General features: G+C 42.7%; 1 protein-coding gene across 6 annotated transcripts in view; it reads right to left on the bottom strand.

Moving 5' to 3' along the window:
* Positions 1-22,409, bottom strand: part of ARHGAP26 (Rho GTPase activating protein 26) — a 467,573-nt gene that overhangs the window by 53,028 nt on the left and 392,136 nt on the right. The window contains exon 21 of one of the 6 annotated variants that reach the window (XM_055556624.1): positions 16,349-16,955. The exons of the other annotated variants lie outside the window; for them this stretch is intronic. Within the exon in view, the coding sequence (XP_055412599.1) occupies positions 16,808-16,955 (148 nt within the window). The 3' untranslated portion in view covers positions 16,349-16,807. Of the gene's footprint in view, positions 1-16,348; positions 16,956-22,409 lie in introns of those variants that run through there. 6 annotated transcript variants of the gene reach the window in all.

The raw sequence follows: 22,409 nt of genomic DNA, 5'->3' as shown, positions 1-22,409 counted from the left end.
ACTATGAACATGAATTGAGCTATATGGTCCTTAGACAGAATACAGAGGTCCAATTTTTGCTCAAAGTAATGGCAGATAAATGTCAGAACCAAAGCAAATTGATACTGTAGCCTGATTCAACGTAAATAATATTTTTGCTCTCCAGGAAACTAGTTACCCCCTGTCAAGCTTCCTTGCAATGTACTATATCTTTTGCTTATTGGACCCTAAAGGCCTTTGTGGATTTCATGATTATGAGCTGAAAATTGCATAAGGATGATAAAATACTTAGACGCCTTTTTTCATTTTTAACGGCAGAAATCTACATTATGGTATTTTAAGTTCCCATGCCATTTCTATGCTTCTGCCTAATGACCTGCTAGTTAGGTTTATGTTAAACGCTCATCTAAAGGATTTCCCTCCTCAGGCTCCAAAATTAACAGTCTTTCTAAGTGCTTTTTAATATTAGCATTTAAAATCATGCTCCAAGTTACCCTAGGGCTAATTCAATTTAATTTCTCAGTTTTAGACTCACTCTCTATATATCCAACGGCAAAAGAGCTTCTAGTTTAATGTATGTAAGCATAGAGGTGACATTCCCAGAAAGACGAACTGGCAGAAGGACTAAACGTGTGTTGGAGACGTCCACAGGTTACAGAGTTTGGAAGTCACTCTCTTGCCTAAAGAGCTCCCTTGCCAGCAGAAGTAATTTCCCAGGTGAAATTCACTTTAAAGGAAAAGTCCCATAGGATGAAAGCCCACCATTTAAGAAGTAAGCTTATGTTTATAAATATACAAGTAGACTTGATGGCCTGATATGTTGATAATCAGATTATTTGTGATTGACTAAGCAGCAGACATCTCACTACACAGATGCCATGACTTTTCATTTTTCTTAAGGGACAAATGGATAGCCAATCTTTGGCTTAGAGATGACACATATCTCATAAAGATGATTCTGTTTTCTTTTACAGGTCATATTTCAGATGAGAAATTTAAAAAGAGAGGGGAAAAAAGTCAAAGTTGGTTAAAAAAAAAAAAATTCCTTATGCCAGTTCTCTCCCAAACCTAAGAATCAGAAAAAAAACCTAAGCCTGCTTTTGCAAAAAACAAAGTACATCAAGTATACTAGAAAGTATACAGAATTGCAGGATCAGGTATGTACTAGGAATCCTCTACCTTTTGGTGTCCATAATCCTTCATAAGAGGAAGTGTATAATTTTTTCAGCCTCTTCTAATAAACACTAAAAAATTGGTAAAAGAAAAAAAAAAAGCTGTTCTCCTAAAACATTTCTGAAAACACATATTTTCAAAAGAAAACTATCATGCAAAGCTGCAGTATGGCAGACACCCTTTCTTCATGACAAGATGACAGCAAACAGGTTTTCCCTTAGTGTCACCAGAACACCACAGTCCCTAAGCATCTTGCTTAATGCGTCCCATGGGTTACCTCTCATGGTGTTTATCAATCCCTCTGTTTATAAATTCTGCCAGCTGTAAGCGCGACCCTAGAGGCCTGAACTTCTCCTGGTTAAAATAATACCACTGAGGTCACTTGTGAAGCACTAGAAAGTAAGAGCTAGCTCTTATGTCACCTAAACAGCCATAAACAGGAGAGAGACTCTGGGGCTCCTTTTACATAGGAAAGGAAAATCTTTTTAAAGAGTTGGAGGAACAGATGTATTCCGAGCACATGGGTTCTCTGGCATTCTTCCTGTAGCTCTGTATCAAATTTGAAATGTAGTTAAATCACAGGTTTACATTTAAGCTTGCTTATCTCTGATAATGGACTTGGACACATATCAAAGAACCTGCCCAGGGGCACTTATCAGTCCCTGACAGGTATGAGGCTTAAGAGTTCAATATAGTACTTCATTGCTCACTTGTGTAGAAACTCAGATGTAGTGTATCAGCCAGTATTTAGATAAAGGCTCCAATTACCTGTGATCCTAGGTAATCCTATATTGCTCCAAGGTTGCCTGGTTATAAACTACAGATTTAAAATACTCTTATGATGGATAATTCATAGCCAGGGGCTAGAGGTCTACCTCTGTATCTATAAATAAAACATGAATATCCTAAAACTTGTTTGGAGAAGGGGGAGGTTTCTCCCTTTAATTTTTATATTAATTTATTGCTCTGAATGGATAGTACCTCAGTTGATAAAATTTCTGAACATTATAAAAGGGTATCAATATTAAAGCACAAATAGGGAATAGTAAGTCTGTCTTCCCACTGACCCCCTCTTCAGAAGTAACCATCGTTATGAGTTCCTTGTATTTCCTTCTGGAGATTTGAACATGAACATACAAGCTTATGTGTGTGGATGTGCCTGCATGGGCACCTGTGTGTGACTCCCCCTTCTTCAAAAAAACAAATAGTAGGAAGTTTTTACATTGTTCTGAACACTGCTTGTTTTCTTTAATATATCCTGTAGACTGCTAGCTCCAACAGTCCCTAAAGCCTTGCCCCTTTCTTCTTTTCAGTGGCCCTATAATATTTCACTGCAGACGTGGATCTTACCCAGCTACACCTTTACCAAAAAACATACAGGTTGTTTCCCATCTTTTGCCTTCTAATGGGACAGAATCTCAGAGCTGGAATAGGACAGGAAAGGCACTGTTTAAATACTGACATTTTGTCCTACTTACTGCCATTTTTTCTTTTAAAACACAATGCTGCCTAAACAACATGGAGAGAATGTTCAGAAGAGACGGATGACAGCCTCCCTGGTGCTACACACAGGAAAATGAACCCTCTCCTCTCTTCTAGAGCTAACGGCTAGTTTCCAAAGCTGAGGACGTTTTGGTGTTACCCTTGAGCAGGAGCTGAATCCTGGGAGGAGGAGGTATTTAGCTTTGCCAGAACCCAATTCATCCTGTCAGGCAGAACAGACTCAGCATCCAAGCCGCCTCCACCAAACAAAAATTCTCTGTAAGGTAAAACCTCTTAGTTTAGGAAGCCTAGTGCAGAATCTAGGTCAAGGTCCTCCCTCCCTTCCACACAGTGTCTTGCAGGAATCTCATCCTATGGGGGCTCTAATTTTGGACTTATACAAGCCTTAGACAAAAAAAAAAAAAAAATCCCAAACTCCCAAACAAGTTGGTGAGAAGTTTCTGGAGCTGAAATGCCTGGACTCTGAGCAAGTTATTTAACTTTTCCACAGCTCAGTTTCCTCTCTATAAAATGGGAAAACAATACCTACCTCAGAGGTTGATTGTGAGGATTAAGTAAAATAACACACAGGTCAATTGCTAAGCAAAGTGCCTGAAGTTAATAAAAAATCAAGAAAATGGTAATTACTATTAACAAAACAATCCAAAGCCACTTCCTTTTTTTTGGAAAAACATCTTGGCCCCATCTTAAAAATACATCTGTTGTGAGTTTTGGCCCTGGGGTGATGCTGCAGTCTTCTGACTCCTCTTTCTCCCAGGCCCCATGTTTCTTGCACAAACTGCAGAATGGCTTGCCATTTCTTGAACATTCAGTATCTTTGCCTCCTTTTATGTGTCGGAGCATTTTCGATGGCCTACAAGGTCTCCTGTCTTCACATGGGTAACTTCACTTCCCAAGATGCAGCCCACAGGAATCCAGGATTCCTCTGGACCCCACGGTGTCCTGAGCCTACCTCCCTCACAGCACTGCCAGGCCACCTGGAAGGGACCTGGGAGCGGGTCTTCTCAGGAACGGAATCCTAAATTCCAGGCACCCAGCACAGAATTAGCACACCATAGCTACTTGGCTTGCTGAATTCAAACGAACCCCATGGTGACAAGGATTTCTATCAGCCTGCTTCATTTCCTCAATAAAACATAATCTGTGCCTCTGGTATGTTCTTTTAATCAACACAGGTATCTGCACTACAGGTGTTTATACTTTTAAAACTTTAATTTAGAGTTACCTGTCAAAGCAGGGCTGACACAGGACAGCCTTCTTCTAAAAGAGCTCCTGCCTTCCCATCATCTCTGCAACCAAAAAACCACATGCTTTGTCAAGGTTGATCTCCTCTCGACGCCAAAATACAAAGGGCCTTTCAGTACTTCAGCTTAGCTTTTACTCTACAGTCAGTCAGAACCAGTGAGAGAAACAGCTGCATGACTTTTACGCTGGATAAAACTGCTAGCCAAGATGTAGTCTACTGTCCTATTCAAAATCATTAATGCAGAGATTCATACGCCAAATTAATATCAAAACTTGCAACTCAATGAACACGTATGCTTTCTTTGAAGAGAAAGCTGAATTATACATTCTGTCATATTTTTCCCTTCTTCATCATGGCTGCTAGATACCCGAGGGTACTCGGAGGGTGAATAACCCCCTTCTTCATTCAGCCTTGGTTACGCCGCCATTCTTCAGTCTAAGTTTACTCTACTGTGTATGTATTTTGGGAAGGAGTAATGAGCCTCCTGTTTTGTTTCTCACCAATGCTTGGAGGATACGTGTCACCAAACACCTGACACATGGAACACATCTGCTTGCACTGTCACCCAACTGTGCTCTAAATGCACAGACATCATAAGAACTTGTTGGCACACAAAGACCTGAAATAAAAAACAAATGCCCGCACTCAGTGAAGGCTTACGAGTCGTGAAAAGCTGGTTTTAGCTGGCAATAGGAGCCAACTTATGTAACGGCTGCTACAAAGATTTCTGAAATGGATATGATGCCCAAGTCGTAAAGCCCTCCTTTGATAAGTGTACCGAAATCTCTCCATTCTTTAGGGGCGTCATTATACCTTCCAAGCAAGAAATGGGAGGGAAGGGGAAAAACTGGAGAGGAAGTTCAATCCCTGAATCACAAACTTAAGAGCATACCGGAACTGCGATCAGTAGGTTCCGGGATGGTGTCGACACCAGAGATGGACTGAACTGCAAACACCCTGCTGCCTCCTCTTCAATTGGAGGAAAGTGTAACTGACAACAGATGGTCAGCTTCTGAAGGAGAGCTTTTATTGTTGTCTTTCAAGGGCAGAAATGAGCTAATGTAAGGAAATCTCATGACTATGAAAAATCACTGCTTACCTGAGATTGGAGGTTTATGGAATGCTTAAGGAGAGACGAGCACTTCTGCCAGCATACTTGCGGTCTAAAGAGTTCGCCCTAGAAAGTTAGAAACTTTGGAAGAAAGGAGGCGTGCTCTGAAACTGCATTCCCTTCCTCTCCCTTCCTTGCAAATGGGAGAAAACAGCCAGTGCCTTCCAGCCAAGGATGGGCTGTATCAGCCTTATCTCCCAGTATCTGTCAGAGCTCCAGATCCGAACTGTGGCTCACATCCAGGCTACAAACCACCGCCAGAAACGATTAGTCTCTCTCCTGTGCCCATGACTGATCCTCAAGAAGACGGAAGACCTGCGGGCCTGAGGCTCACACAGGCCTCTTTTTAATATCCTGGCTCTGCTTCCCGCCAGCTCTTGTGACCACCACAGTGACCTTGTGGATGTCACTTCATCCACCTGAAACTCAGTTTCCCCATCTGTAAAAAGTGGTTGTTTACTTCGCCAGGTTGTAAGGAAGGTTAGATCATGTAAAATCTCAAGACTAGTGCCTGGCAGTAGCAGATGGCCGCTAAACATCTACCCCATTCTCCGAACTCCCTGGAATCCCCCATTTTCGTCTTTTATATTCTCTGTCCTTTGTTACAGTTTATCCCATCTCCTTCCTATACTCCTCTCTCTCCCTCCTTCTCTTAAACTTTGGCCTGAGCTCTTTTTTCAGGCATTCATTCACTGCTACTTATTCTTTTACGTCCCTCTTAACTTCGCAAACTTGCCCAGCCCTTGAACTTCAATCATACAGGGAATGGAGGCGAGAGAGGGAGAGCGTGGTGGGGCTGCTTTGCGTGCCCAATCTTGGAAGCCTGTCCTCACCCAATCACCTCCGGAAGAGCGTTTTAAGCATAGAGATTGAGGGTGGGGGGATACTAGAATCTGACTGCCCAGGTTCAAATTCCACCTCTACCCTCAGGTAAGTTAGGCAATCTCTCTGTGCTCTTTCCTCACATGTAAAATTGGGGTGATAACAATCCCTCATGTATTACGTTATAATATAAGTAAATACATGTCAAGAACCTGGTACAGCCATGTTTACTGAGCATTAGCTACCATCACCACCACCACCATCATCCTAAATTATATGGAGACTTCACTTCGCATCATTATATTTTCAATCTTTGAGAGCAAAATTTGTTCTCAGGAATATGAATCAGGCCCTGGACGATCAAACTAAGGTGGAATTTTCCAGCAGCTCAATGTGATCCTGGCAGAAGATTCAGTTCTTATCCACACTCGTAGGCTTTGGACAACGTCACCACAAGCTGGAGACTGGTGCATAGCTCAGTGAGTTGGCTGCTGGCTGCCCGGCCATTTCTGGCAAGCCACCAGAAGATGCCACCACCCAGGGGCCTGGCCTGAGGAGCTCCCAGAGCCGCTGAGCCAGAGGATACACTGTCCCCATGTGTTCAAGGCTCTCACAGAAGAGAAGGGGCCAGCGCTTTGAGGTGCCTTTCCCTCCAATTACTCACATGCTCAGATGCACTCCTCCCAACACTGTCATTAAAACTAATGGATACCGGGCCCAGGCACACCGGTGTTTGCCTCGTGTCCTCTAATGATCTGTAATGGGCTCTGATAATGAAACCTTTTCCCAGAAATTTGTTTTTTAAGTGAATCAATTTTGTCGAGAGCTAAGTAAGAAGATGATATTTTCTTCATTTTTTAAAACTATAAACTATGTTCTTCTGGAAGGAGCCAGTCAGTTAACTAGGACTAAAATAAGACATTCTACAACAACCATTTGGACTCAAAAAGCGACATTTTCAGAGGACATGTGAGGAACTATTGGGGACAACAACAAAAAGCAGTATAGATTTGCCTCCTGGCATCTAAAGACACCAAATCCTTCACCAAATCCATGTCAGAAAGGCCTGCAGAGTAGACACTTGTGGTCTGGGTCACCTCTCCTCTGGGGACAGCACCCCACCCCACCCCCAATACTCACAGTCCTTTGCTTGGAGTGTCGATCCTCCTCCTTCCAGCCAGGCAAGGAGGAGCAGGAGACACAGGCCCAGCCCAGCAGAGCATCCCACACTCAGGTCACAGATACTGGATAAGGGACTGGACTGGCGATGCAGTGTGGACCACAAGAAATCAGGCACCAGTCAATGCCTGATTCAAATGCCTCATTCAAACTTTTAAGGAAGGGAGGTTCTCTCTTTTTTCCTGAAGTTGGGCTTTTAAGGAAGTCAGCCCAGCTGGTGGCAACCATCTTACAATCAAAAGGAAAGTGCTTATCTATAAGAAGAGTCAACACAGAGGGAAACTGAGCTGAGAGATGGCAGGAGCTGGGTCCCAACAGCCACATCTGAGTGCCTGGATCCGCGCATGTGTGAAGCAGAGGTTCCTTGCTTATCAATTATGTAGGTGAACCAGTAGGTTCCATATCAGCCTATGAGAGGTGGGCTGAGTTTTTTTTACTTGAATCAAGAATTCTGATTGGTGGATTTGCCTAAGTTGACACATAGGGTCTTCAATATAATGAATGCCTGTTCACTGAAAAGATGTCAAATTAGGGAAGTTTATCTTAGTGCTCAAGTACCAGAAACATGTGAGGACGGGAATAGTCACCTCTTAAGGAGAACTCAGAAAGACCCTGGATTGATAGAAAAGCAAAGATCCCAAAAGCAAAGGCTGCACAGTAACTTCTTCAGTACATGGTGCCTTGTTACAATGTGTCAGCTAGAGGTGAACAGCTGGGATGCAGTTTCCATCATTCACATAGGATTTGAGAAAGAGAATGGATGTTACTGATCCAAATGAAAATAAATACCAGGCTTACTTTAGTGAGTTTAGCACAGTAACTGAAGGATAAACATAGCATCTCTGCCTAAGGAGTAAAAATAAGCAGGAATTTTCTGTAAGGCTATGTGATCCCTATTTATACTCTCTCCTTATTAAGCCCACTAAGAGTTTAGCCTGTCCCGATTGTCTCCAGGCTGCTTTCCCCATTCTGAGCTCAGAACTCATCTCTTTCAACAAGGTAAGCAGCCCCTGCTGAAAGCTAAAGGTGTCAGAATTTGTCTGATGTGTTTGGTGCTGGATTGTAGCACAGACAAGAAGAATATAACTTATTTTCAGACCGTTTTGCTTACTTTTTACAACAGAAAACTCAAAGCAAAGAAGGAGCAGCAGAACGTTGTAGGGCTTTATGTGACACTTAGAAATGGAAATAGGCCCTTTGTGAAAGAGAATTTGGCCTAAAAAAAAAAAAAAAGACTTCCAGATGGTGAGGTCTATTTGACTGTGAAGCAAAACTGTGATGAAAGTAGGGAACGTCTCAGGCAAGTCAATTACACAAGATTAATCAGTAGATGATGCTCCACTGGGATCCAGCTAGCATAGAATTCTGGAATGGGAAGACAACATTTACTAGGCTTTCCCAGCTTTAGCGCCTAAAGAAGTAAAAAATCATATTGACATAAGAAGCAAAACAACTATAATACTGTAGATGAAAAGCATATGTTCAGACAGAGTCAATTATGAGCTGCTCCCCACATGTGCCTGGATTACATTTCTGCCTCTGAGCCTTTCCCTACTGTCCCTCTTGCCCAGAACATCCCAGTCCTTTCTGCCTAAACCTGACAGATCTCTCAAGACTCAGGTTCAAGTGTCAATTTGATCACAAACCCTTCCTTGATCATCCTCTTGGGGAATTCAGCAGCACTTCATCCTGTAGCATCCAGACTTTTTGGTCTTGGTTTACAGTTATGGCATATTTTATATATTAATATGTATGATTATATAGAAGGACTACATTTTCTTATTTTTTCTTTTAACTTCTTTGAAGTCACCATACTGTACTTTATATCCCTGGGACTTAATAAGTTTGTGCCTGTTGACCACCTTCACCCATTTTTAAATATGTATGTATATATATATTTATATATACTAATGTATTTTATATTTATGCAGACACTTGTTTTAAGGGCACTATCTCCAACTAACTCATCTTTAATGTAATGTGCTTACATATTGAGGACATTCAGTAAACACTGCTGAATGACTAAGGAATATTTTGGCTGCAGAAGACTGAAACACCTCGAGCTAGAGGAATGAAAAGGGTACAAGAAGCCACCTCTATAGTGCTGCTCCCACTATCTTCTCTTTCTCTCTGCACACTGGAATGATAGCAACTGGACTTTCTCCTTGTGCAGGAAACATGGCTTCTCAGCATTCTGGGGCGGGGGTGGGAAAATCAGACTCTAACTGAAAATTTTTTAAGTTTTAAGTGACAGTTCAAAAAAAACCAAAAACATGAAAATATTAGGGTGGGTCTGGTTTGATCATGTGTCAAGATTTCCCACCAAGTAACTCTATAAAAATATCAAATTTAATTATTTAAGCACCCATGTTTTTATTATAACCAGTGGACACCTTTCTAAGATGCAGCACATGTATTTTTCTGCTTTCGAAACCAGAATATCTCAAGCAGAGTTTACTTTATTAAGAAATCAGGATCATAAACGTCAACTAGTGTCTTGTGCTGTCACACAGTTGTGGCCCAAGGGCCCGCTGGGGACGAGGGGTGTCTCGCTCTTTATGCAGACCTCTGTACTATTACCATCTTCATGTATTTTTTTCTCCTAAGTACTCTGTGCCTGGCCTTACCAGTAATTATTAATTTCTGTTCTGTGAATGAACAGAGTGGACCATTACATTCCAAAATGCTAGATGATGAGAAATCTTCAAGCCCAGTTTGTTAGAATTGTGTGCAAAATAAGGTATAAATGTTGGACAGGGCAACTTCAGAAACTGTTCTCCCCTCTGTTTCTGCTGAGGAGTTTCATAGCCCAGTTCCTCTGGCCTTAGATGACTAAGTGGTACAGGCACCTGCCTGAGGGTCTCCACTCCATAGTGATCACCAGCCAAGGACAGGGTATAGCAGAAAGCTGGACTTACTCAGTTTTACTCTCAGGAAGTCAGGATGGGAAGCAGAGAATTAGATAGAAGCAGAAGATGAAACTCTGTAAAGAGAGAAGCTATGAGGTAGCACTGAAGTCATGGAAATCCAAAGCTATGAGTGCAGAAGCCATAAAGGGGAAAAAGATGCACACACAAAATGACAAGAAGAGTAAGCCAGGTGTGAGCATCAAGCAGAAACAGTTGGACACAATGAGGGTCAACACGTCTGGCAGCTGCAGGTGGTAACGTGGAGTAAAAGCCCCTATTCAGCTTCCTTTTGGTCCTGGCCATCCTCTGGGTGGCTTCACCTCTCTGTAGTCCCAGCTCTTTCCAACCTTGCCTTGGTTCCTGGCTTCTGTTTCTCCCTATCATATTCCTCACTCCCCTCAATGACCCAAGGGTGTCCAACCAGGTTAGAAACCAGGTGAAGGTATGGGCTCTCCCGATTACTCAGGCACTCTGGGGCTCACAGCCACATGCGCCCTGCGACTGGTCTGGGGGAGGGGCTGTGCTGCTCTCTAACTCAGACTTGCGGGATCCCTCTTCACCCCATGCCTACCAAGAAGCAGGGCTCAGGACCTCAGTACAACCAACTGAGACATTTTATGTCCTCAGTTATTTTTAAAGTAACAACTATGCCACTCAGCAGGGCAGGTAACTTCTGCTGAGCACTTATTACATGATAAGAGCCTTACTAAGTGCTTTACACGAACTAATTCATTTAATCCTCACAACCTTAGGAGGTAGAGAGTATTATTATTTCTATTAAACAGGCAAGTTTTGCAGATGTCTAGTAACTTCATGGCAACACAGCTGATAAGCAGTAAAGTTGGGACATGAACTCAAATCTATTTGAGAGCCTACACTCTTAACACTGTGACAGCCTGAATAATGAAAACCTGACTTGTACTGTGGACTTCGTGAAGCGACATGAAGAGGATTCATATCACACACCACTTATGAGAGACTCCTAACATTTCCCTTGAGATAGTTCTGCTCCCCCAAAGCGCCCCACCCAACTGACAACACCCGCATCTCTCCTCTCTTGTCTCTCCCCACCCTCTAAAACTCTGCATCCAGATGCCCCATTCAACAAAATCAAAGCCTGGCCCTTGGGAGTCCGGACTCCACCTCCAGCTGTGCACAAACACGCGCTCTAGACCCTCAGCTTCCACTTGGAGCACAGGCAGGCCCACAGTGATGCATGGGAAAGAGTTCTGAAAGAATCACATGCTCTCCATTGAAAAGGGAACATCTTGAGAGGTGGTGAAATACAGGTCAGCTCACCTGAGTAAAGATAACATGTTCTTTCTCTTCTTTACTACAGATTCTTATATTTCTCAGTGAACCTGGAGTAAAGCTAAGCATGAGGCTGTAGCAACACACATCTAAGGTTCTGCTGGACATCACACCACTCTTCTATTTTGGGGGGCCCCACATACTGATTTCTTGGGCTCCAAAATCACTGCAGATAATGACTTTAGCCATGAAATTAAAAGATGCTTGCTCCTTGAAAGAAGCGCTATGACCAATCTAGACAGCATATTAAAAAGCAGAGACATTACTTTGCCAACAAGGTTCGTCTAGTCAAAGCTATGGTTTTTCCAGTAGTTATGTATGGATGTGAGAGTTGGACCATAAAGAAAACAGAGTGCCGAAGAATTGATGCTTTTGAACTGTGGTGTTGGAGAAGACTCTTGAGAGTCCCTTGGACTGCAAGGAGATCCAACCAGTCCATCCTAAAGGAGATCAGTCCTGAATATTCATTGGGAGGACTGATGCTAAAGCTGAAACTCCAATACTTTGGCTACCTGATGTGAAGAACTGACTCATTTGAAAAGACCCTGATGCTGGGAAAGATTGAAGGTGGGGGGAGAAGGGGACGACAGGATGAGACAGTTGGATGGCATCACCAACTCAATGGACATGAGTTTGAGTAGGCTCCAGGAGTTGGTGACGGACAGGAAAGCCTGGTGTGCTACAGTCCATGGGGTTACCAAGAGTCGGACACAACTGAGTGACTGAACTGAACTGAACATACTGATTACATATTCATATTCTAGAGGAGTGACTTAGGTTTCCGCTGAATATTTTTAATACAGAAGTCCAATGCTTCCTGAGCTATGCCAAGTTCAGTGGGTTACTTGGTGAACTGCTTGTACGAGGCACACCAAGAGTGAAGTGTAAGGCAGAATGCTGGCTTGGACTGTGTTTTGGCCAGGAGCATTCAGATCATGGTTAACAGAGCTCTCTATGGCCTGATTCTGAGCAAGCCCTATTCAAAATATCAACTCAGCTCAAGTTCTATTAAGCCTCCCTTTGTATTGCCACTGGAATTGGTTACTAAACTGTACCTTGAAAAGGATAACTCCAGGAGCTGACATTTCTTGAAGCAGAAAAAGAGCCTGGAAAAATCATCTGAGTTTGCAAAGAAAAATACTCTAAGAAGAGCTTCTTTCTTTGCAATGATGAAGCTGGGTATTTACTTTTGGTCATATTACCTAATTGACTCGTACTGAAATTAAAGGTATAATTAATAATTGGCTTGTGAAGCAGAGGAAATTTAACTTAGAATTTGCTAATAGACAAAGACAGAAAAAATAGCCCTCACCCCTACACAGAGATTTGGATGTTGCATGAAATTTTACTAGCAAAACTTCTCTTGACTCACAGCAAGGTCTTCTTACTTATTTTTCCTGGCTACTCTAATCCAGAGATTAAAGTACTACTAATTCTCAAGAACTTTCCTTTTCCATGTAAGGTCACAAAATAAACCTTCAAAATATGAATTAATTTTCAATTTAATAGGACATTTGGTGTAGGACTTTACATAAGAAATTGTTACTGATTTTTGCAACAAGTATTACTGAACTCCTAGCTTTTTGGCAAGAAAAAAAGTACAACTATCCTAATGAGAACGTCTGTAAAAGCATCTGCCTTACAATGCAGGAGACCCGGGTTCGATCCCTGGGTTGGGAAGATCCCCTGGAGAAGAAATGGCAACCCACTCCAGTATTCTTGCCTGGAAAATCCCATGGACAGAGGAGCCTGGCAGGCTAAGTCCATGGGGTCACAAAGAGTCAGATACAACTGAGTGACTTCACTTCACTTCAATGAGAAAGTCAGTTAGGGATGGGGAAAAAAAATTTAACCACAACATATTCAAATGGTCAAATTCCAATTTTGTATTTCTTTCAATATTTTTTCTCTATATATCATTCTTATGGTGCAAATTTTAAATTTTAGGTCATCTAAGATGTTAGATTCATAGTCTTTTCTTTTATAAACCCAAAGCTTGAAAATTGGCAGAGTCTGAGAGGCAGAAAGTCTCCTGGCTAACAGGATAAAAACGTTGGATCATTAAACCAGAACTCCTCCCTACTCCACTCTCAGTAAACTGGACCAAGGCAGACAAGGAAATTACAAATCTAAAGCAGATCTAGAAGATGCAGGAGGGAGATTATTGGAAACCCTGTCTGTACAACATAAACTGCAAAGGCACTTCATTCAACCACAAATATTTCTGAATGAATGACCAGATCACTCACTTATTTATTGCTTAGAATCTGTCTCTCATTGGCAGTAATGTTCCCCTTATGTCCAAAGCTCTGGTTTTCCCTCATGTGGACTCTGAGAGATTTGAGCAGAGAGTATTGATAAGTCTCTTTACTATTGACTGAACAGAAGGTGTTTATTATGTGTCTGTGGGCTGATGGGGAAGAGACTGTCCCTCAGATCTGGTGGTTCTGGCCGCTCACACTGTGCAGGTAGGCTTCGCCGGCAAACACTCAACTGGTGGTGCCATATAACCATATGGACACATAAGCTGGAGCAAAGTCTCTGTTATGCTGAGATTTAAGAAAGGGTAGAAGCTCAAATAAGAGCAGTCAGTGATATTCCTCTGCTAATAATTATTTAAATTGCAGTCTTCACTTGGGATAGTGCTGGGTCTAACAGCTGTCTGAAATGATCACCTTGTCTGTGTCGGTCACTAACATGTGGACCTTGTCTCTACTGGTTCACTGTGTTTGGAATACCTATGACTCTACTTCTTGATCTTCTGCCAGTTTATTTTCAGTGTGACAACCGCACATCACAAGTACCGCCATGGATGGCTCAGGGAATAAGTCCCCTAATTCCACTTTCACACAAAGGGTCAAGAGAAGAATGGTAAAGAGGAGGGGTGTGTGTGTGAGAGGCGGGGGCTGCTTCTCCCCCAGAGGGGGCAGAGAGCTGCGTGTCGCTCCCATCATGAGGTGCACAGTGTGTGGAAGGGAGGGGAGGGGAGGGTATAGATTTCCTCCAAGACAGGGTTGAAGCCAACACACTTGAAGATCAGAAATCACTCTCATGCTTCAGCTTTGGATTTCCCAACCTTCAAGCAGTACTCTTCAAGTCTAAATGCTGAAGTTCATGGGCTATAATCATTTCTGTCAGTGATGTCTGATGTGACATGACAACAGCCTTGCCAACCTCCTTCTCCCATTCTATCTCTTGGGTGCCGCTGTCCTCAAATTCTATCCTGCATGTTTCACCTGCTTAAATCGTCAAAGGTTTTGAGTATGGTGGTAAGCAAAATAAACTGAACAGGGCTTCCCAATTTTCTCAAAACCCAAGATGATTTCTCTCTATGTCACTGCTATAGTCACCAGAAACTACATAAAACATTTATTTGCAGTGTGTCTAATCACAAACGGTGTCACTTCTACCTTTTACAAGAGAAGCTGAAAAGAATGATAAAAGTACTAAATTATTCCTTTTCATTACAGGAAGCATGTGATCTTACTATCCAGAAGGTGGGGATGGGTAGTGAGGAACACAGGTGCCTTATGCTGTGAGTCTGAGTTTCCAGAGCAACCGCTGATTATGATGGAGTAACTCTAATGTATGTCCATAAAGGTCAGAAGTTCAAGTTTTTCCATTATATATTCTGTTTTAAAAGGGGTCGCAGAGTCAGACACAACTGAGCAACTGTCACTTTCACTAGTATTACTTACCGTTTCAAGGAAGAAGTCTAACTCAGAGAGGGCAAGTAACTTGCCCAAGTTTACACAGCTAGGATATAGCAGAGCTAAGGTTTCACTGCCCAGGCCACACTGGCTTTCCCTTAACACCAGATCCCAAGGCTCAATGATGCTTTGTGCGTGACAGAGCCACTTATGTTATGACAGCCCATTTCAGTCTTCAGGTACCTATGTGCAGCCACACATCTCTATATAAATGAAATCACTATTCGTTTGCAGGATCTCTGCCATAATGATAACCATCCACTATGAGAAACATATTTCCCCCCTCAAAAATAGTGTTTCAGAATAGCATTTCCTTAAACTATGGAATCCTGTTTTAAGAGGCTGAAGAGAAGCACTGTAAAACCATCTTCTATGGTCACACACATTTAGGAAATGCAGCCTAAGACATGCCCCTCGGGAGATTCACAATGGACGTATTAAAGGCACAGAAGTCCTCTTGTTAAGAATCTGTTGAACTTCGCCCCATTCCACTCTTTGCACTTGTCTCCCATTCCTGCATCGGTCTGGTGAATGGTGATCTACAAGTCTCACATCTTTCCTACATGCTGATGCTGACCCAACACTTTCAGTATCACTTACCCTGAGATCTCTTTTTCTGTCAAGACCCACTGCAAGGGTCTTGATTTTCTTGGGTTACATACACAGTAGATGCACAGTAAGAATATCTGTTGGCTTGATTAATTGATGAACCCATCCTGTCACGATTTATGACCAAAAGGCAAGCATTTGCCAAGTAGCTGGCTGGCTTCCTTGAGGAGCTTTAAAGGAAAGCACTGGTGAGCTCACTGGACTCCCCTGAGGGCCAAGGGCAGGCACTCTGAAGCTCCACTACTGTCATCGCTGCAGGGACAGTCAAAGTGCCAGCGATGACACAGGCTTGGCCCTGAGAGCTTTACATTGATGTCTATCCAGATTTTATTCTTGTGGAAGTCCATCAGCCTAAGGCACTCTGACTGTGGTTCTCAGACTTGAGGACCACGTGTCGAAACGACCTGCCGGGCTTGTTAAACCACGATTGCTGGGCCCCTCCTCCAGAGTTGTCTAGCCTGTAAGTCTGGGTGGGGCCTGAGAACATGTATGTCTAACAAGCTCCCAGGTGGTACCAATGATGGTGGCCGCAGGAGCGCATTCTGGGAACCGCCGTACTGCGCTAAGACCCTGCCCAGAAAGAGCAGCATGCAGAAACCAAAGCAGCCTACAGCACAAGCTTTTCTAGATTCTTAACTCAGAGAGACATTAAAAATAAGACCTCAAGGCTGTTTCCAACTAGGAATGTGTTCCTAGCTAAGTAAGCATCTGCTTTCCAGACTGACTGAAAAGATTTAAAAGTAGTTCCTGAACTCCAATATGCTTTTACTTTACTTAATTTAGGATCTGGATCTCCCAGTAAGATTCCTCCAAATTATATACATAGGGAGGAGAGAGACAATCCCAGTTCTTAATCCAAATCGAGAAAAACAGCCACTTAGTGTTCCTTCCAAGTCCACTTACAGGCATAATAGTGCTGAAAGCCATGCAAAATCTTAAGCTTACTTCCTCCCTAAAGGCACTACCAAAAAGTGGAGGTTTAAAATGCTTAACACCTACTTACATAGACAAAATACAGCTAACTCCAGAATAAAACTTGTTCATTCATATATTTAATTAAACTCCAAGGTTTCAGCATCTACCATGTCATGGCAAATGGGGGGAATTATTTAAGACTATTTAGTAAGATTACTTAGTTTATAGAAGAAAATGCAGGCCCTTTCCATGATTTTAGCTTGTAAAGGGGGGAAGAAAACAATCCGTGTGAAGGAAAACACTGTTCCTTTTTTGATTTCCACTCTGTCAGGGACGCCGGCTAAGCACTGAACGGTGTTTGGTCCCCGTCTCCTCCCATACCCCCTCTGCCGACCGGCTGGAGATATCCAAGCCCACAGACAGCCCTGGTGCTTGGGAAAGAAATCCTGTGGGTCATGAAGAGTGAGGCCTGCCTTGAGCAAATATTTCTGTGGAAAAAAAAAAAAAAAAAAACCGCTAATAACCAAACGCATTTATCCAATAAAAACCGGATGGATCACCAGGCAGGATCACCACCCTCAACCAAGTGAGATCTTGGCTGGGCAATGGGAAAAGCTGACAGGAAGCCTCTCAGAAAACAAGAATGTGGGTGACATCGGTGACAATCTCTGAAAATGCCAAGGGAACCTAGTCTGGTACCAAACCGAACCTGGCTAGGTATCCAACCTAGCCTTGGAAAAGCTGTGGCCATGGTGGCCGCAGGAGCCTGAGATGTAAAACGGATGGTTCAGGGCTTGTCCAAGAGATGGCCATGATTGAGCAGGCGGGAACTACCGTGGAGGTGGTGAGGAGTAAGAAGAAAAGGAAAAGGATTCCTTGTGAAAATCATTTTGCTTTCAAGCTATTTTGCAAGGTGGGGAACACCGCCAAATTTTCAGGCAAAACTGTCTGAAGAGATCTTTTATGCTTGGAGGCAGGTGAGAAAAAATACCCTCAATCTAACAGGAAAGATCCTCTTCCCACAGAAAGCTGATTTAACCACAGAGGAAAACTTCCTCTTTCAAATCCCTGCATTCCAAAGAATGACAAATAAAGATCACTGGAGCAAACTCAGAGCTGCCTGTTTGGGTGTAACTCTTTTGGCATAAAATAGCATTTAGATGGTAATATTACTTTTAAAAATATGCCTTTAGTTATCACTTGTCTAATGCCTCTTATTCACTTAGTGATTTATCTGGACCCAATAAATAACAGTGAGGCATGCAGCTTATCACGTACCCGGTGGGGTGTGGAGGTTTCCTATGTTTTAGGAACAGGCCTGTCTACCCCGGTGGGTCTAGGTTTAAGGTGGGGCAGTATCTGCCTCTACAGTAGAAGTTCCTTCTTTCACTAGTAACTCAAAGACTGACCTGACAGCTCCAGGCCATCGAGACAGGAGGCCAGTGTGGAGAATGGTCAGAACAGCCTGGGACATCTCTCTGCACCTGAATATCACAGGCCAGAGATGAGGGAATAAAGGGACAGGAAGGACAGAGTAGAAGAGGACCCCTGATGAGTTACTGATAATTGCCATTCATAGTGCCGAACACATAAAAGACACAACAAAAGATGATCTTGCTTAAACATCACAAAACCTTTTCATGGAGGGTATGAATACCCTATTTTACAGATGAAGAAACTGAGGCAGAAAGTATTAAAGTAACTTGCCTCCTTCCCCTCCAAATCCATACCTGCTTTTCTCTATGTTAATTTTCTCCACAGAACTTTTCAACATTTGCTATCTGAGATTCTGATATTACCTTTCTAGAACATAAACTCCATGACAGCAGAAACAACGCAATTTCTTATCACCCTATCTTTAGGACTCAGAACAACACCTGGCCCACAGTCAATGTTCAAACAGTATTTGTGCAGTGAATGTTGACTGAATAAGTAAAACAGAAGTAAGCTTTTAGAGGTATCTCTCTTAGTGAGCTTTTCCCAGGTTTCATGTGAGAGCAGCTGAAGCAAATTCAGTAGGAGCCAACAGTGCCTCAGAGAAACAACTCGGCCTGGAAGCAGGCCGTGTTTATCCTCTGAATTCCAGGCACTGTTCTCTTGCCTCTCACTGGCCACTAAAACTGGAGAGGTTGACTCTGGCAGAAATTGAAGGCATTTGGCATGCACACATCTTTTAGGTCACCAGAAATAACTTGGACATGCATGTGTGTGTGTGTGTTAAGAGGAAAGGACAAGAAAAATCAGTTTTATTTATGGGGCTACTGGGCAGTGAGTTAGTTTTTATGGGTGGGGACCACTTAGGCAGGGAGAACTCTCAGGTTAGGTTGTCCCATTACTGGAATCATCCCCTGTCCTTCTCTCTATCCCTACCCCAGTGGTCTGAAAAAAAGCATTTCTTTGGTCAGTTTTAATTTGGGGGAATTACTGCAGTATCTTCAGTCCCTAGTGGGACGTCCCCTGACTTCTTTCTCAGCATTTGTTTACTTCCTCTTTAAAAATCACTATCGTCCAAAAAAGCGGAGGCATGAGGCCAGTTCTCTTGGTCACTAGGAAGGAAAGAGATGAATTTCTGCTGTCCTTTGTAAGCACCCAGCGAATGACCTCTGTTCTTAGGACAGTTCACCCCATTCTGTCTACCATTGGGAGTAGGGGGATGGGTGCGTTCAGGGACACATTTGGGGCCAAGGACAGGCATTGGCCAGTCGATGTTGGTGCCAGGATTAAAGCCTAGGTCTCCCTGCTTTCCATATCAGTGATGGAACTATCTTTCTTTTTGCCTCTGCCATCAGCTATGGGTTTGGTTTTGTTTAACTTCTTAGAATTTCATTTATGAGTTATTTTCTTTCAAATAAGTTCTGTAAATGGGAAGCTCATCTTCATATGCCACTGCGGCAGGGTGAGAACCTTCCATCCCCTCCTACTGACCTAGGCAGCCCAGCTCCATCCCAAGGCCATTGCTCATGACTCTGACTTATGTCAGTTAACCTTTGCTGAAAAAACTGGCCCAAATTCAGTAGCTTAAAACAACTACAATGCATTACTCCTCATGAATCTGCGAGTTAATTGGGCAGCATTTCTGTTGCTCTTTCCTGGACTCACTCTTGTGGCTGCACTGGCTGACTGGTGGCCTGGGTTCTGGGCTTAGCTGGGAGAGTAGGCCTTCTCTCTCCAATAGTCCTTCATCCTCTAGGAGGCTGGACTGGGTTTTTTTACATGGTGACCGGGTTCCAAGAGGATGAGACAGGAAGCTGCTGGGCCTTGTGGCCTGGCGTGGAAGTCATATGATGGTCAAATCAAGTCAAAGGGTAAAGGCCAGCCTAAGTTCAAGAGCTCCACCTCTTAAGGGGAGGAGCTGCAAAGACTCTTGGGCCATATTTATCATAGGCCTCTGAGACAGAAAGGACTGGGACCATAAGAAGCTAGGGACTAAAGAGTTTCACCTGTTACCAGAAAACATATGGATTTAAAGTGGCCAAATCTTTTAACTTTTCAGAAGAAGCTGGAAATCTAGATTTTTAAAAATCTATTAATAGCCTATTTTTTAGAGCAGTTTTAAGCTTATAAAAAATTGCTCAAAATAACTTAGAATTTTCATATAACTCTCCCCTTTCCCTAAGTTTCCTCTATTATTAACACCTTTCATTACTGTGGTATATTTATAGCTACTGATGAACCAGTTTTGATACATTATTATTACCACTGTTATTAACTATCAACTAAAGTCCACAGTTTACATTAGGATACACTCTTTCTGTTCTATGAGTTTTATGAGTTCTGAAAAGGCATAATGTCCTATGTCTACTTTTGGAGTATCGTATAGTCAACTATCACTGTCTTAAAAAACCCCTGTGTCCTTCCTGCCCTCTAATCTTTTTACTGATTTTGTAGTTTTCTGTTTTCCAAAATGTCATGTAGTTGGTATCATACCATACTATAGTCTTTTCAGAGTGGCTTTAGATGTGTATGGTTCATCCATGTCTTTTCATGACTTGATAGCTCATTTCCTCTCAACATCAAATAATATTCCATTGTTTGGATGTATCATAGTTTGGTTATCCATTCACCTGCTGAAAATGACTTGGCTGCTTCCAACTTGGCAATTATGAATAAAGCTGCTATTTATATTTGTGGGCAGGATTTTGTTGTGAATGTAAGTTTTCAACTTATTTGAGTAAACACCGAGGAGTGTGGTCACTTGATCATGTTGTGTGATAAATCTACGTTTAGTTTTATAAGAAGCTATCAGCTTGCCTTTTAAAGTGGCTTTCTCAGTTTGCATTCCCACCAGCAATGCATGAGACTTCTGTTGCTCCTTATCCTCATCAGCATTTGATGTCAGTGATTTGGAGGCTAGCCGTTCTAACAGGTGTGGAATGATATATCCTTGTTTTAATATTGAGCATACTGGTCCTTTATCAGATATGCATTTTGCAAATGTTTTCTCCTAGTCTGTGGCTTGGCTTTTCATTTTCTTAATAATGTCTTTTGCAGAGCAGAAGCTTTTAGCCTAAATGAAGTCCAACTTACCAATTTTTTCTTTCATGGATTATGCTTTTGGTGCAATATTTAAACAGTCACTGCCAAACCCAAAGACGCCTAGTTTTTCTCCTATGTTGTGTTCTAGTGCATTTTACACTTAGGTCTATGATCCATTTTGAGTTAATTTTTGTGAAAGTTGTAATGTCTATGGCTAAATTCATTTGTGTGTGTGTATATGTCTAGTGGTTCCAGCCAGCATGAAATCTGGATTTTGTTGTGAAGTGATCTGATCTTAAAAGGTTGGTTCAATTTTTTTTTTTGGTGGTCATGCTGAGATGACAACTAAGTTCCCCTTCCTCCAATACACATTTCCGTAGAAAGTTTTCCTCCATCCTAGATCACCTCTGCCTCCCTCATCCCCTTATCTGAAATGCTCTTCCATCCATTCGTATCATCTTTCCTAGTGCCCACCTCGCATTTCATCTACTCCACCTTTCCCAACTCTAGACTGGCTTGTGTACCTAAATACCCATTAAGAGTTGCTGAACTCTATATACACTTCTGAGCTCTAAGTCCCATTTAGCACTGTCGTTTACCACCGTCTTTCCTCCTCAACCAGAGTATAAACTTCTGGGGAGGCCCAGGAATTCTCTCCTTCTCCTTTACCACAGGAAGCTCAGCAGAGATCTGAGCACAAATTTGGTCAGTGATCTCCACCGACCATTTTAGACAAGCTAAAGTGCTCTTTGACCTTTAGGAGAGATGGCTGAGGACCTCCCAAAGACAGGATCCCTGAAGTCTTGCCCTAGCAAGGCTGAAATGGTAGCATCTCTGATTCTGATGCCAGCTTTAGCATTATGTCCACACAAACAAGAGGGCACTCATCCCCTAGGAGAATTAGGAAAGATTTACCAATGAGACAGCAAAATATGGCCTCTGAAGCACCAAAGATGCCGAGTCACAAATGTGTTTCTTTCATTATGATTGTTATGTGGTCAGAAGGATCATCCCAGTCATTATGAAAACAGTGAAAAACAAATGAATGAAATAAAAAAAGACAGTTTTCTGGTGACTGGTTCCCCAGATTATGCCTAATTTATACTCAATGTAGTGGTAATCCCCCACCCCTTGATTTGGCCTTGTGTCCTCATCTGCATCATTAAGTGTTTCCCATTCAAGGAGTTTGGTGCATCTCAAAGTGAGCAGGATGGAAAGAATGAAAGGGTCCAGGGCTGAGACCCAAGTGGTCTGGACTGGTTGGGACAGAGCCCAAGCACCACAGCAGAAGGTGCTTCAGACCTCTCAGAATTCACAGCCTCAGGGAAATGCTGCGGCTTGCATTTGCCGGGGTGACCTCGAGTCTGTCTGTGTGCGGTCCATCCAGGCCAATCCCAGGCAGAAAAAACCAGGCAGGCCCAAACTGGGTGACAAGCTCTCCCGGCCCTGGGTTTCAGAAATGGGTG

This window comes from Bubalus kerabau, chromosome 1, assembly GCF_029407905.1.
Source record: "Bubalus kerabau isolate K-KA32 ecotype Philippines breed swamp buffalo chromosome 1, PCC_UOA_SB_1v2, whole genome shotgun sequence".
NCBI lineage: Eukaryota > Metazoa > Chordata > Mammalia > Artiodactyla > Bovidae > Bubalus > Bubalus kerabau.
Note: the sequence above shows the minus strand (reverse complement) of the source record. Positions and strands in the feature narration are given on the sequence as shown.